The 16,274-nt window shown below is 39.5% G+C and overlaps 1 protein-coding gene across 4 annotated transcripts; it reads right to left on the bottom strand.

Moving 5' to 3' along the window:
• Nucleotides 1–1,151: 1,151 nt before the first annotated feature.
• LOC122084059 lies at nucleotides 1,152–14,095 on the bottom strand. Of its 4 annotated transcripts, XM_042652089.1 has the most exons (11): nucleotides 13,755–14,094; nucleotides 13,433–13,629; nucleotides 12,780–12,935; nucleotides 12,506–12,688; nucleotides 12,208–12,335; nucleotides 10,344–10,386; nucleotides 9,535–9,687; nucleotides 5,712–8,064; nucleotides 4,112–5,570; nucleotides 2,878–2,961; nucleotides 1,152–1,605 (listed from the first exon to the last, which is right to left on the bottom strand). In XM_042652089.1, exons 3-11 carry the CDS (start codon nucleotides 12,836–12,838, stop codon nucleotides 1,541–1,543), a joined length of 4,527 nt encoding a protein of 1,508 aa, XP_042508023.1. In that variant the 5' UTR covers nucleotides 12,839–12,935; nucleotides 13,433–13,629; nucleotides 13,755–14,094; the 3' UTR covers nucleotides 1,152–1,540. The 4 variants fall into 4 exon arrangements, with proteins under 4 accessions (XP_042508023.1, XP_042508024.1, XP_042508021.1 ...); XM_042652090.1 differs by lacking the exon at nucleotides 13,433–13,629 and having other exon boundaries at nucleotides 4,112–5,567; nucleotides 13,755–14,095; XM_042652087.1 differs by lacking the exon at nucleotides 13,433–13,629.
• Nucleotides 14,096–16,274: the final 2,179 nt, after the last annotated feature.

Genomic DNA, 16,274 nt, shown 5'->3' with positions numbered 1-16,274 from the left:
GACAAGCCCCTATATGGCAAGCAACGCTTCTGTAGGACCAATGGCCGATAATGGACATACTAATTTAAATGAGAGTAATACACAGGTTTCAGAGATGATTCATTAGCCAAAACTCGGATGAAGAACTATTGGTGAACTTTGTACCATGAGATACAGTTCTCAGTTCTGATTCTTGATAATATCTAGCCATGGAGGAGAGTGGAGACGACCACTGGCTTCCTTTTGTTTTTTGGTTTTTTTTTTTTTGGGTTGTGGAGAGGGTGGGAGAACGCCATATAGACAGATTCATCGTCATGGCTCAGAAATACATAATTCAGAGTCGATTACAGAAGTCTGCAAACCGAGGACAAACTTGAGCAGCAAGATTAGAGGAACAAAGCTGAAATATCACCACAGCATCTCGAGTTTGAACAAGCTGTGAGCACAGCTTTAAAAAATATCAGCTCGCAAGGTACTTTTCCAGCTCGATAGATTGGAGGCATCAATAACAGTTTAAGCATCACCTTCAAAAAATATCATGACGACCAATTTACACTATCTTGCCACCTTCCCCACCCCCACACCCCAAACACCCCCCCCCTTTCCCTCCCGTGTTCCCCCTTCCATTCCAGAGACGAAACTAGTGTTCCAGACTGCAGGGTGGAGGGGGAGCTGTCTACCGAATGTATTGTGTGTGTGAGAGAGAGAGAGAGAGGGAGAATAACAGCCCCTTAATAAGTAGGCTACACAGTGCACATCATAGTGCTAGTCCTTTCGCAGAAAACAATCAGTCCCTTGTTCCACAAATGTTCAAAACTACCAAACCTCCAGCGCAGACCAGCAAATGCAGGTGTATCCATTACTCCATGTAAAGGATGTGCTTGCAGAATCTTTTTTCAGGCGGTTTCATTAGCAAATCCAAGGATTGTCAAGTTTACCAGTACCATCAGGACAAGCAGTCCTCTATTCCTCCATATATTGTCCAAGTGACCAAGAAACTATTACAAATATTCCATACTGAATGGTAAGTGATCATTTTTAATAGCAATACAATGATCAAGGCTCACACATAAACACCAAGACAAGCATGGAAAATATTTTTCATGTGTTTTCCCGAGTGTGTGCACATGCGCAGAGTAGAAGAATATTAACCATCCTTAGAGGCCATTGTGTCGTGTAAAAATGAAATAACACTACTTTCCTTTAACTGTAGACATTTTGAATTCTTATAATTTGCAAATACGAGATACAGCCCACAAAATTACTAGAGCCATAGAAATAAGAATTACCTGGACTCGCAAAAATAGGATAACCTTACGCCAATTGGCGTCTTTTCACTTGGTACCTATGCTACAAATTTCAACACTACCAACAAGGGAAGACACTAACTAAAATCACGATGAGAAACTGAAAGCTGCAGAAGTCTATGGAAGAAAAGAATGCACAGTGGCATATATATACCACTTTTGTATAAATCTACCTCTATTTCAAAATTAACTGCCAGCTCTACATATATATGAATCTTTATATCCTGAGATCCAACCACTTCGGTTCTTGGCTGTCACCTGGGCTTTGACTCAGTCCCCTTGCTTCGAAATGATGAAAGTGAGAAGAATGATCGCGGAGCTGTAAATTTCAAACAAGAAACAAATCAACCATCAGAAACCTGCTAATGTTTTGTTTCTGAGACTTATCTTTCCTACATCCTCAACAAACGATGATTATGATCATATAACCCATCAAGACTGGCCTTTCAGTGTGGTCATATTCGTAACTTCTAATTAATCCTTTATTTTTCCATCTAATTCATCCACCATTTAGCCTTTTTCTTTCGGCAAAAGGTTTTATGGACCACTTAGTTGTGCCACGTGGATGGACGATGTGGCAATTCTAACCATTGGATATCTAGAGAATGGTCTGGATTGGCCACTTGCCAAATTCCATATTCAATTCTATCATATTTACTCTCCCATTTATTGGCAAGCACCTTCTTGGTAGTCTAAGCATTATCATGTACCCTCTTGGCAGTCCTGGATGTTTAAAATCTTAATTTTACCACTTGGTCGACCCTAATTGAGCGACCTTTTGAGCCTAACTCTCTATAAAATTTCAGCCCCCAGCACACCTGCCATGTTGTCCAAATAGGTGGACACCCATTGATACCTCATGGCCAGGCCCATCAATAAACCTGCTCCCTTCAATTATTTTATTTTATTTTATTTATTAAGCTTTTGATTATATGGTTAAGATCATCCGAAGGGCATGGTTTCTGGCGACTGTCCCACAGATTCTTCCAGTGAGAAAATTTTGGACAGGAAAGGAGTGGAGTAACAACTCAAAATTGCACCAGAAACAGCCAAAGAAATGCTTTGCCTTAAGAACCTAATCTGCAATAACAGCTACCAACTCGATCTTATCCGAGAAAAATCTTCTAAGGTATTAATAATATTTGGAGAAACTGAGATGAGAAGAAGCCATCCTCTTTGCCCATGACATATAGCACACACAAAAATGCAACGGCAAGAGCAGGTGCTGTGCAGTTCCAGCAAAAATTTAACCCTTGCATTCTTCTGGATAGAAGTAACACGTACCATGAAATAGGAAATGGTCGAAAGGACGGTTTTGTCAGGAAAAAATAAAGAGCTATGGGACAAAAAAGAAAATACAAATTAAAAAGTAATAGCCTAGGACAAAGAAAGGCCCCAGATATTGGATGGTTCTCTACATAGTCAGACTTTTTTTGTCAGACAATTTCCCATCACAATTTAACATGTCAACCATGGCAAAAGGGTGGCTTCTCCCAATCCCCATCCTGAAGGAAGTATTCTCATTAATTTCAATAAGTTTCTTCAAAATAAAGAAAAGGAAATTGGACCGAAGCAGGGGTAAGGAGTAAACCTTTTAGTGAGCTTCCTGACAGATGATCCTCTCTCAGTTTGAAGTTGGCTGGAGGCGTGGGGATAGAGCTATGTAAGGCTTGAACTGCAAGAATAAAAGATGTTCTGAAATCAAGATTCCAGGTGCATGTATAAACATCTCAAGGATTCCAGGCCATTCTTGAGTAGTATATAAACTTCCCCAAAGAAATGGATCATAGAAGGCTATCATGAGATGACTAGATGGACAGATACATGAGTCTTTTTAAGAACTCTAGCAATGATGCGATGATGTCTAAAATCATGGATAAAACTTCAACTCAATACCATCCACCTTAAGGAAAGATAGATCCAGTTTCCATCTTACTAAGAAGTAGAGGGCAACAAAGAAATACGTGAGTTGTGGAAATATGATATTTTGCTTCTGTAAGTATATAAATTTTCATCCCCAACTGATAGAATTTGGCAACATCTTACAAAAATAATTCAACAAAAAAATATCCAAGTACCACCCTTATATTTCCTACAGACCCAGCCACAATGATGATTTCAGTTACCAAACTCGAACGAGGTATCAACCCTTTTTGGGAATGGCTCCCAGGTCAACTGGTCCAACCACATGTTAACTAAGTCAAAACATTCTTGTTGCTATATATATATATATATAATATAAAATTGAGATTGTGGCAGAGTGGTTAAACATTAGGTATTATACATATCATGATTGTATTAATGTATTAACGTATTATACACGAAGTGCATCATTGTCTTCAAGAAAAATCATGAATGTATTTTTTTTTATTATTATTATTATTATTATTTTATTTTATTTTTAACCAACTGATGGCATGAACATGAATGTATTAATGAATATTTTTTGGATGAACATGAATGTATTAATGTTATACAGAATCATGTCGGTAGTTGCATGCGTGAGTCAGATTGAATTTATTGCCCAGTGATGTTTCAACCAGTTCATCCTCCTAAACTAGTCCATTTGTGATAACTAACAGAGAACAACCACGCTGAAAGATCACAGGTCCAATTCTTGCAGAAATAACGGAAGAAGAGGATATATCATTGGTCTCAGTTCAAATTTTTTCCAGGCCTCACAAGTACAAGAAGAGATGGATTTGATTTGATGTACTTCTAGTTAGATTTCAAAGCTGATGGCAGCTTTTAAGAAGTAAATGCACTGAAACATAATGTGCATGTTGATGGTTGATAAAAGGAAATGCAGCAGAAATATAGCATACCTTGTTCATCAAACAACTCGCCATCGTTGAAGCCATCATATGAAGGGTGACCCTGTGAGGAACCCATTCTTGATTTTCTCACATCTTCAGATGACCGATTAACTAGATCCCGACCATCTTCAGTATCGTCATCTCCTTCAGAAGTTGTTGCAGATATCCAGTCTACCAGGCTCTCAGATCCACGACTTTTCCTCCCAAACTTTAATAACCTCTTAAACCCTTTCGTCATGTCTTTCCGTGAAAGATGGTGGGAAGTATTGGATACAAGGACTGGCTTCTGAGCACTACCCCACTTCTTCCTCATTCGAGCTGCATCAGATTCCATCTGGCTAAGAGAATGCAAGTTCCATGATGCAGGGCTCCCCACTGGAGAGTCCACACCGGCATCAATATCGGATGTCTCATTTACATAAGAAAATGGATGATGCATACGAGAGTTCCAAGATGCAGGGCTTTCTCCCGGTGAGTCATGCACATTCCCTGCAGAGCTATGGAATGAAATGGGCCCTGAAGCAACCATGTCAACAACCAAGTTGTGGTCTACTTGAGAAAGTGATCTCAGGACATTGCCATTTTCTGATCCAAGATCACCTGATTTTTCTGATTCCTGGCTCAGTCGTGATTTGTCATTATCTGAATCAGCAGGAAAATCTCCAGCCTTAAGAGATTCTTCACCAGTCACTCTTCCAAACTCGTCTTCTTCCTCTTCCTCTTCCTCTTCCTCTTCCCCCTTGACCATGTCTACTGGTTCTTCTGGCTGATCAACCACTTCATCAAAGTCTTCTTCATCTTTGAGGTCCTCAGATGCCATTGAAGCTTTCATCTTAGCTAAACCCGCACCCACTCCTAGACCTGTCCCATCGCCCTTCCTGAAGGAGGGTTTTGACTCAGCATTCTTGGGAGATTTACCATAGAGGTCTTCATCAGTTTTCTCGTTACTAAATCTTACTGGTGCCAAAACAACACCATCAGTGTTCTGAGGTGTCAACTCCTTCAACTCACCAGGAGTAGCAAAGCTCTTTCTCATGGACTGAGATCGTCGTGGCTTTTCCTCCTTAACAAGTGGTAGATCTTCATTGGTGCTCTTGCTGCGGGTAGGATTTCGAAACTGTGAACGGGTTGCAGTCTTGCTGATTCCAGTTGAAGGTTTTGTGTTTTCCTTTCTAAATTCAGAGAAATTGGGAACAGACTGTGCAAGGGAATTTTCTGGTAGAGACCGTTGCCTGCCAGAACCAGAATTGGAACCCTTTGCAGATGATCGTGGAGCTGGTACTGCTACAGTTCGAGGGGTAGATGAAAATGAGCTTCTACTGGGCAAATGTTTCTTGGGTTGGGTATTTCTGGAAGAGCCATCTGCCAAAGTTATCCCATTGAAGGATATATCCCGTCCATGCTGTGTATCTCCAGCAAACTCCAATGGATCTTCATCATTTTCGCTCAGGGCATACTCTATTGGCTTCTGCCAGAAAAGAAACCTTATAAGGGTTAGCTACAAACAACGACCCAAGAACCAAGATATGGGAACAGTTCCCAGGCTATGAACATAACACATCCATATCTACCAGTCCATATCATAAAATATAACTAAAATTAAGAATACCTGCTCCCTGTTCTTACTGGCTAAACGGATGTTAAAAGATCTAAGCTTCTCCGCACGTCGACGAGCATGAAGAGTAGAGTCCTGCTGGCTTGGAGTGCCCATGAACTTGGTCTTCATTTCAGCTCTGCTACGTTCAAGGCTATCTTGCATGGCTTTCATCTTGGCTTCCTTTTGAACCCTTTTTGAACTCCATTCTTCCCTCAGTTTTTCCTCTCGTTTCTGCATATACCTGTCATAAAACTTCCCTCTAGAATCTTCGGACGAACCAAATTTAGTAATATTCTGCCTGAGAGTACTACCATAGTCCTGATTGTCTACCATCTTTATTATAGGGCTGAAATCAAATTCCACTATGTTACTGGAACTACCACGAGATTCCCCCACTGGAATTTTTTCACACAATTGGGTGGGAGTTACTTCATCTGATGTCCTGTACATTTCACTAGCAACCTGCTCGACCGGTGCATCTGGGCCCTTAGCCCTCCGAACAGAAGAAGGCAGATCTCCAGTCACCCGCAGCTTGTGCGCTGCAAAAAGCTTTTCAAGCTCATTAGCCTTCAACTGCAGCTCATCATTGAGTTCCTGACCTCCTTTTGACTGCCTTATCTTCTGAACTTGCTCAATTGGGGTTACTGTGGCAGAACCAAACACCTCCAAACTTTCCGTAATCTTTCTTCCAGGGAAAGGTATTTCACTGTTTCCATTAACACGGGTGCTCTCACCCCTCCTACCTTGTGACTTCTTGCTCTGTTCAGATGCAGAACTCTGTCGCTGCAACTTCATTCCCTGAAGATTATTTTCCACCCTAGGTGGCAAATCTCCATGGTTCGTCCCCAAAGACGCCAATTCTTTCCTCCCTACGTCCTCCATTTTTCCTGGGAAAGAGCTCCACTGGGACGGTGGAGCCGACCAATCACCTTCAGAACCTTTGTACTGAACCTGGAAGGCAGCTTGGTCAGCACCACCTTCCAACTTACCTGAGAAAGCTTCACCCTGAATATGAGAAACTGGTGATTGTCTTGAATCTGATCCAATGTCCACTACAGCACCAGGAGAACCCTTGAGTAAAGCCTGACTAGCAGGATGATCTCTCCGTTCAACGCTGCCTGTTTTGCTCACAGAAGCTCCATATGGAGCCTTACTTGCATCCTGACCAGATAGAACTGAGAACTGCGACTGAGAAGCAACTTGATCTTTCACCCCTGGAAGCTCAGCTCCAACAGGAGTTCTGAACACATTTTGAGGTGATGTTTGATCTCGTAATCCAGGTTGCTCATCTCCACCAGGATAAGATCTAAATTGAGTCTGAGAACCTGCTCGATCCTTCAAATCAACATCACCCCGACCTGAATAAGAGCGTGACTGGCTCTCAAAAGGTGCCTGATCCTTCCATCCCACCTTCTCTAATTTGCCTGTTTGAGCATTCACTTGATTTTGGGAGGCCAGTTGATCTCTCGAACAAACATCTTCTGAACTGACAAACAAAGATGTCGCTTGGGCTTCAAAATTTGTAGCCTTGGTCTGCGTAACAGGAAAATCTTTAAACCCTGAATCATCCAATTGACCTGAAGAACCCTTGAACTCAGCCTTTGAAGTCAAAAATGTGTTGTCCAATCCAACATCATCCTTGCTATCCTCATTCAAACTGGAAAACTTGCTTGATTTGCTGGACTGGGCCTGAGAATTCGTGGAAGAACTGGGTGTGGTAAAACTGCTCTCCGCTTCTTTCCGATCATTACTCAAGTCCATGCTCATGTCGCTAGCCCCACTCCACCTTCTCAGAACGGCCTTATCCACAACAGGGGGAGCGGACGACACATCCGAAGACATCCTCCGAAGCTCAGCAGACTTACCTGATGCAACCTTACCACCACTCCCAGACTGCTCCTTCTGCTTGTTCTCAAACATGTTGATCCGATCCTGAACACTTAGCCGCCTTGATGGCTGACTAGTCTGAGACAATTCAGTCACATTCTCTTCCTTGCCCTTGTCCTTGTCCTTCTCTATAGTCCCTTCCCTGGTGTCGCCCCTCTCATCAGAACGTCGTATTGGGAATGTGAAGGAAGATTTCGGCTGTTGACCCATGGAGGATTTGGAGTGCTCTGAGGGTTGTGTAGCATCATGATCTTGGTGGGTCTGTTGCTGCTGGCGCTGATGCTGCTGATTGTGATACTGGCTCTGAGATTGGTGGAGCCAACTAGGCCCAGCAGGAGTGCTTTCTTCGGCAAGGTCATCAATAGACATATCTGAACTGAAAGAGGTTCGAACTGCCTGATCATCATCCATATTCTTCCACACACAGATTAATTCTGGTCTTCTCTGACACAGGGAGATGAATTTGCTACAAGCTTTGCTGCCGAGAAAGAGGATAATAGTAAGGAAACCAAAAATATAGTAGCCAACAAACTAAAAAAAAAAACCCTACATCGTTTTCTGAAATCTGAAATCCAAACACTGGAGAAACATAACTGTCATATGCGGAACGATGGGTGGTTGGAAAACCTGCCGCTTGAAACATCCGTTACCGTTTGGGAAAATATCATCCTAGCAAACATAGTGATAAAAATCATAAAATAAAACCCCGGTAATCAAAATGATCTGGATGGTTTTGTGCTTAGCCATCAGTCAGGTGGGTCTGATTCTATCTGCACTTAGGCGCATATAACAATCACATTTTTATTTCCCTTGAAGGATAGGAGTGAAACTACTATCCTGTAGCAGTAGTGTCACAAACCTTTAGGGGATGCTTTAATTTTCATATCCCTGTACGAACAACTATATCCATATCCATTATGATTTACCATATCGGCACTATGGATGAGCCCATGTGATAGGGGCCCCAACACCCATCTCACTGATCAAGTTTTAGCTTGAAAACGAGTACAGAAATGCCTTAAATTTTAGTTCAAGTGAGAAAAATATAGAAATGCCACCAAAATCCATTACAGCGAAATGGCCTTTTCTGATTTAATGAAATTAATACTCATTTTTTACATACATTTTATTGATTGTTAGAGACTGAAATTTGACAAATGAGATGGATGTTGGGTGCTCTATCACACCCCCATCAAAGCCTACCATCCAGTAGGAAAACAACACCTCATGATATTAGAGGACCCAACACACTTTACTAGTGCACCGCAGACCATTGTTCATATAAAAACATTTTCACTTTTTTTTTTTTTTTGGGGGTGGGGGTGGGGTGGGGGGGGGGAACGAGTGGAAGAGAAAGCTACAATTTGACCCAAGCCTAAGTGGTAACAACCCATATGGCATATGCTATTTTTATCATCACAATCCTATTCAGTTTTCACGGCCCAGTGGAGATACAAAAAACATCATAAACAAGAAGGGGAGGTATCTGAGGTAGTCAGAAACATATGGAGGCGCCGTTATAACTTATCCATCTTTTTATTCCTTTCATATTCTGCTTTGTGATTTTCAAACTCTCAAAATAACAAAAGATCTGCTTTCTTTCATGTCTTTTAAAACCTCTTTTATGTTCACTATGTCGCACTTACAACTTTACTGTAGTTTTCATGATTTTCAATCGTTATACAATGAAAAGACCAAAAACCACCAATATGAGTATCAGACAAACCTACAGTTCCCAAGACGGCCACCAAAACAATTTAAGGAGAGAGAATAAGTCACTGCAAAAGGAGGAGCCCACCTAATGTAAGGTTTCCGTCACTCTTGCAGATTGAAGGCCAACCTCACTCTAGTGGCAAACTTAAGCTGGCAGAAAACTCAAACCTAATTTCTGTCCATGTGAAATCCTACTTACGTCTCTAAAAGTGAGACTTTTCTTCAACTTACTTACTTTAAGCGATGGGCGCCAAATCGATCCGCAAAGAGTTGGAGTTCTGAGACAGTGTCAAGGGTGAAACCAGCAGCAGACGCTCGGGTAAGAGCTGTGGTCAGGTCTTGCTTAACCGCAACAAGTCGCACATCAATTGCTCTCAGAAGCTCCTTCCTGATTGCAAAACCAAAAAATGTAGAAGGGAGAGTAAAACACAAGTAAAAAAATCAAATCCATACATCTTACGATTTATCAACTCAAACATCCAATGGATGGTGAATCTCCCTCTCAACCCCAATACAATAACTCCCCCTCAAAATAAAAGCAAGATTTTCCCAACAAATAGATTGCCAGTACAACAACTTATCAAAATTGAAAGCTTCAAAGTTTGTAAAAATATATCTAACTAGTTCAGTGATAAAACACTCTAATTGTCTTTTCACAAACTAGTTCCATGATAAAACACTCTAGTTGTCTTTCACAACTCTCTAAACGCAAACATAACTGGGTCCAATAATTGAAAAGTTAAAGTGACTTAAAACAAATAAGAAAAATAATAGAATGCTTTATGTTGGACCAGAAAAAAAATAAATAAATAATCATTAGGTCTTCATTGTCTTTGCTTAATTAGAAAAAAAAAAATAAGTGCAGGTTATGAGTAACATAGAGGCGAGAAGTCAAGCTTCCTCCCTTCAGTTTTTTTGCAATGGCTACAAAAAGAGGGGAAAGATAAACAAGATTAAAAACTAATTCAATTGAAGCCACCATTTAATCTGACCACACATCGCAGTTAAGCAACTAAAGCAATGGGGAGAATCAGAAGAACTTACTTGGTATTGTCAGCTGCATCCAGGGCTTCAATTCCATCTCCACCTGCAGCAAAACATGGAGAGAGAACATAGTCAGTCTGTGACTGTGGCATGCTACCGGTCACAACTAATATTTTCTTCTGAATCAAGACTTAAGTACATCCCAAAATGAATTTTTAACAATGGCATCTTAAAAATAGGATCTTGCATTTAAATCTGATTAGGGCATGGTACATCACTCACATTTAGAGCACCAATAAATTCTCAGATCAGATGCCATAATGGCTTCACCTTCTTCAGCATTACAGCAACGCAGCTCGTAAAACCCATCCATCAAAGATTAAACATTTTTTAAATTTCTTTAAGACTTATTTCCAAATAAATAAGATGCTTTCCCTCTTTAGTGTAAAAGGAAATCAACATATCAGGAGTCTCATCATACGTACTGAGATCCAGAAAATCCCTTAGGAAGCTGGAGGGGTACCCAGTGCACGAGGCTCTCGCATGTGCAAGATCCAAGGGCAAGAACTACGCAACCTTACCCCGAGAACATCGAGAGGCTGTTTCGACCTCTCAAGAAGCTGAATTTGCAACAAATATAGAATACTGAAAATGACATTGGACCCCCATGGCAGACTATAACTAGACAACAACTCAGCCTTATCCCAACTAAATGGGGTCGGCTACATGGATCCTATTCCTCCAATCAGTTCTATTCAAAGCCATATAAGATTCCAATCCTAAGCTATACGTGTCTTTCTTCACTACTTATATGGTCACTTTATGCCTACCTCTAGCTCCTTTAACTCCTTCAATTTGCAATAAATCGTTTCTCCATACTGGAGCATTAAAAGGCTTTTGTTGCACATGTTCATGCTACCTCAGACGAGTTTTTCACAACTTATCATGAATAGGGGCAATGCCCAAGTTTTCTCTAATTTGTTCGTTCTTTAGTTTATCTTTTCTAATTTTACCATTCATCCATCGCAACATCCTTATTTCAGCACATGAAGTATACATGCTTTTCTTTACTGCCCAACATTCAGCCCCATACGTCATTGCTGGTCATATAACCGTTTTATAAAATACCATTACACTGACACATGTAAGAATCAAAGATAACAATCACTAAACCCCTAATATGCAATTATATAGCTCCCTCATCTGCCATTAAATGTTACCTCATGCAATTAAGTTTAACCTAATACCTCTGGGCTTGGTGGCAGAACTCCCTTTTATTTTCCAAGTAGTATGCTGCCATTACTGGTCACGTTTTAATTATTAATTCCTAGTAACAACTAACAACTATTCACTTTTTCATACTTTCTCTTCCCACAAAATCCTCAACTTTATCTGTAAAACCTACTCCTCCACCCCATGAATCTTACTTGCCACAGAAACTACGGATGAAAGGTTCTACTGAGGTCTACCGGAAAAGGGAAGAAGATGCACATATTTTTAGCAAAATAATGACGAAGTGGCAACTATATACTATGTCCAAAAGCTACAACAAAAGAAAAATGTCAAGTGGAAAAACAGTAGGATGTCCAAACTGGCACAACGACATACTTCCATAAAAATCATTCAATAAGAACAGAGGAAATACAATAAAATAAATGAGTGAGTCCACCAAAACTCTTATGGGAACCATATGTCTGAATCACTATGGAAATTGTTTAAAAAAGAAAATCATAATTGCCTCTAGAAATTAACAACAAAGTTTAGGAATGGAAAGAAAATGCAGAATGGTGCATCAGATATGGAAGTTAGCTTTATTTCATAAAAACCAATCCAAAGCGAAAGGGTAAAACTAAAATATCCATGAACATGAGTTACCAAATAAACACTTAAAAAAAAAAAAATAGCAAAGGATTATTTGACATACTCAATGAACTGGGCAGCTTATCTCCTCCTTGTGAGTAAATCCTCCTTGCCCCTTCCAACTGAGACATTTCAGCATCAAATGTATTGACAAGCTCCAAAACCTCAGGTGTACTAACAAACCGGACAAACCTGAAACCAAATGCCAAATTAAGTCAGCAATGGAAGGTAACTTCCACTTTATGATGAAGTGGGTTACTGCCAAGCACACTGTCCCATGGTGAAGGGGATTGAAGTTCACATTAATCAAACTATGGTTTCAGTTGACGACCAAAATAGAGAGAGAAAAACATGCGTCCAACCTCTCAAGAGTTCCTTTTGTGAACCATGTTCCAGCATTTTTATGTTTCTCAACTTCAAGTTTTATAGACTGAACTGCTCGAGCAACCTGTTCTTCTGCAACTGCTAAATGAGCAACAAATGGCTTTAACAGACCTGACGTGAGCTTCTCCGTTGCTCCATCACCGGAAATAAATAACTCACATCTGCCAAAAGAAAAGGAAAAAATATAGAAAATCAAAATTCCACAGTAACTAAATGGTCAAAACCCTTGAACAACATAGATAATTTCCTCACCGTGACCGTTTTGGCGACAGCTGGAACACAGCATAATCAAGCGGTGTGTCAGATTTCATTTCTGATGGTAGTAGAGACAACAAGCCCTCCCCAAATCGTCTGCACCAGACTGACTTCTCAGCAGCTCAAGAGTTCAAATCCTCTGATCTGTAGCAACTACAACATGCATTGTCTCATCAGACAAAAGAAACTATCAATCAAAGCTTTAAAGCTAAAATTTCAACTCTGCAATAGCTGGTTCCCTAACAAGGATAAAGGGAAGAACAATAATGACAAATATCAAAAGACAGTGAATTCCTGATTAAATTTGAATCTCCGAAGAAGACTGCTCGACGTTTCCGATGTATAAATCAAATAAAAGGACACTTCAATCCTTAATCCACATTTCTCGTCTGACGAGTCAAAGAGCGACATGACCTGAAAAGTTTTTGGATCCTTTAAAAACCAAGGACGAAAGCTTTGATTTGACCAAATGCCCAACCAATTTTCGATTCTAAATCCACCATGGATTTCACTGCCAGAAAGAACCGAAGCCCGAGTTTTATAAGGAGTGCCACCAAAAGATTTTCAAGAAAGCAAGAGTCTTAAGTGTCCTCAGATCTAATTAAAAAGGAGAAGTAACACGAAGAATTCCTCAAGGAGATACTAATTACCAAGTGAAGCTATGAAGTTCGTCTGACACAAAAACAACAAGACCAAACCAATAGGTAGCAATAGCGGAAGCATTTGAACATAATGGAGAAAGCATATCCATATTGACGCAATCTCAGAGACGATTGAAACAGAAATATGGGTGCAACAAGGCGAAGGAGCTCAAATCCTCAAATAATGAAGTCGAATGATACAAAACCTAGCCATATACAGCGAAAACCAACACGGATTCGTCTCAGAAAATTGACTGGAGAATGTGAGTTGAATCCTCAAAGTTAGAGACTTGGAGATGTAAAAGACTGATGGATCGAGTTTATGTCATACCTCTTCATGCTACCGAGACCTTCGATCGCAGAACAGATCGTCGCTTTCGTTCGTTCCGGAAACCAACATATTTTTCTCTCGGCTTCCGTCTATCGTCTTGTTGTTGTTCCCTTTTTTTTTTTAAGGGCACTTTTCGTGTGTGGGTGTGTTTTTAAATCTGTTCCACTGCTTCCTTTTGCTGTCGATTGTTATCGCTTTACTCCTCTCTCAAATGATATTTTCTTCGCTTTGTCTCTCTCCCCCACCTCCAAGAGACGCAGAACAGTGGAGAGAGAGAGAGTAAAGTAGGTGAGCGAGCTTCGAATTCAGACAAGTGACAGCAAAACTTACATAATCCGCCCTATTAATCTTAACTAACAACATACAATCTCTCTCTCTCTCTCTCTCTCTCTCTCTCTCTCTCTCTCTCTCTCTCTCTCTCTCTCATTCTGGTCTTTGCTGTGAAACTACACAATTGCACCGACAGTGAATCAACGATTGGTGGATAATCCGAATTACTATAATGCCCTTATAAACCCCTAAAATTCTCGAAAGGAACGTTTTGAGATTTGAAATTTTGAATCTCACTTGCGGCGTGGTGCTACCAAATTCAGACACCTTACAGTTACATGGTTACATTTACTTGAGAACAGAACCACCATTCAATGCAACACTACTTCACAAATTACCACTTCACCGTCCCTGCTTGAATGTCTGGGGGCGACCTGAAATTCCGGGTTTAATTCTTTGTGGTAAATTTGAAATTTAATTCAAAATAATATAGTATGGGAAAATTTAATAAGACCATGTTTGATTGTCGAGAAATGAAAAGAAAAAAAAAATCAAATATTTTGAATTTAAAGATAGAGATAAATAAATCAATCATTACATCATGATTTTTGTTTTTTTAGAGGTAATCCTAACAAGTCCAATTTTGATCATCAACTGAAACATTCAATTGGCAATGATTTTCCAATGAAAAACCAGCTAGATTCTCGGATTGGGTGGCTCAAAAGTTTGATATTCCAATAATGCAAGCAAGAGATCTAGCATTTTAGTGCTTGGATTAAGTATACTTGTTTAAGTTCTTAATCCAATTTGACATTGCTAGATTTGTGGAATTTGTTTGAAAAATTAATTCCATTTTAAGAGATTGTACCATCAAATAAACAAGGCAGAAAAATCTTACCATATATGATATGTTGAATTTGAAACTTTTCCTATTTGCGTTTCCTATTTTTCAGCCATATGGATTGATTAATTGATTATATTTAACCACTGGACATATGAAAATCTCATTGTGATATTTGATAGTCTATTTTAATCATAAAACCCACTATGCATAGGATCATCCCTTTATGTTTTTTCAATGGTATTTATTATTTAAAGAAAGTTGACTTTTCGAAACCACTCACATTATGATGGTATAAATTAAAATTTATTGCAACCTTACCAAAGAAAAAATAAAATAAAATTCATTGCAAGAAACAAGAAAATAGCAAAATACATACGTATAACTATATAAGAAGCCTTCTACCAAAAAAAAACTATATAAGAAGCCAAAATCTTATATAGTCCGATAATGATAAAAGTCATTCCTCCAAACATTATCAAACAAAAAAGTATACGCCGTTGTTCATTAGGTACATGAATTGTTTGACTAGGCAATCAAAAAATGGGTGATTATTCGTAACATTGCTCATTAGGCTTGAATAAGTCCCTTACATGTTGGGAATTGTTTTCAGCCTAATTTTTCTACATGGACATCAAGGAAAGAATCTCGACACTTACATCTACCATGTGGCAAGTCAGATGAAACTGTAATTATATGGAAATATAGACACCAAGTCCCCTACCCATGTGTTAAAAAATTTGGGATTACTAAGAGGATGTAAGGGACTACATGGAGGGTGAAAAAATTCTCAACAGCGGCTGTAGAGGATGGTGAGGGTCCCAATTGTCGAATGGACCAGTATATGGTTCACCGCCCTCTATAGCTTGCCATGGAGGATCTGGACTCACAAAAAGGACCCTTTTTAGGAAATGGATAAAAGTCCCCTATCCCTCTACTCGTTGCAATTTTCTCAAATTTTATTATATTTATTCTTTTCTACCAGCAAAATAGTGAGAAAAATATTGGCCTAATTTTCTCCACCATTTTTTAAATCTAAACCAAACCAAACCAAACCAAAGGGTCTATAATTATGAGGAAAACGTCCTCTGGGTCGTTGGAGTAGGATACATTAGAACCTTTCTATCTATCTCCCTTCTTCTTACATGAAATGACCAAGCTGGCTTCTAATGCATGGTACCATTTTGCCGGTCCTCAGTGATGTACTCCTTTATGCTACTTGATTAGAAGATTTTATCCTATATTTATGTAATGTATGCTTAATAGATGATGGGAGTACAAGACCAAGTATTTGATTGTTCAAAAAAATATAAAGGAAACTTCAATCATGCTAATGAATTAACAAATTCTGGGATTTTATATAGAGCTATGCATATATAAAGATGACATGCCTTTGTTTTATATTGTGG

The sequence above is a fragment of the Macadamia integrifolia genome, chromosome 7, assembly GCF_013358625.1.
Source record: "Macadamia integrifolia cultivar HAES 741 chromosome 7, SCU_Mint_v3, whole genome shotgun sequence".
Lineage (NCBI taxonomy): Eukaryota > Viridiplantae > Streptophyta > Magnoliopsida > Proteales > Proteaceae > Macadamia > Macadamia integrifolia.
The sequence above is the reverse complement of the archived record's forward strand: the minus strand, read 5'-3'. Positions and strand labels throughout refer to the sequence as shown.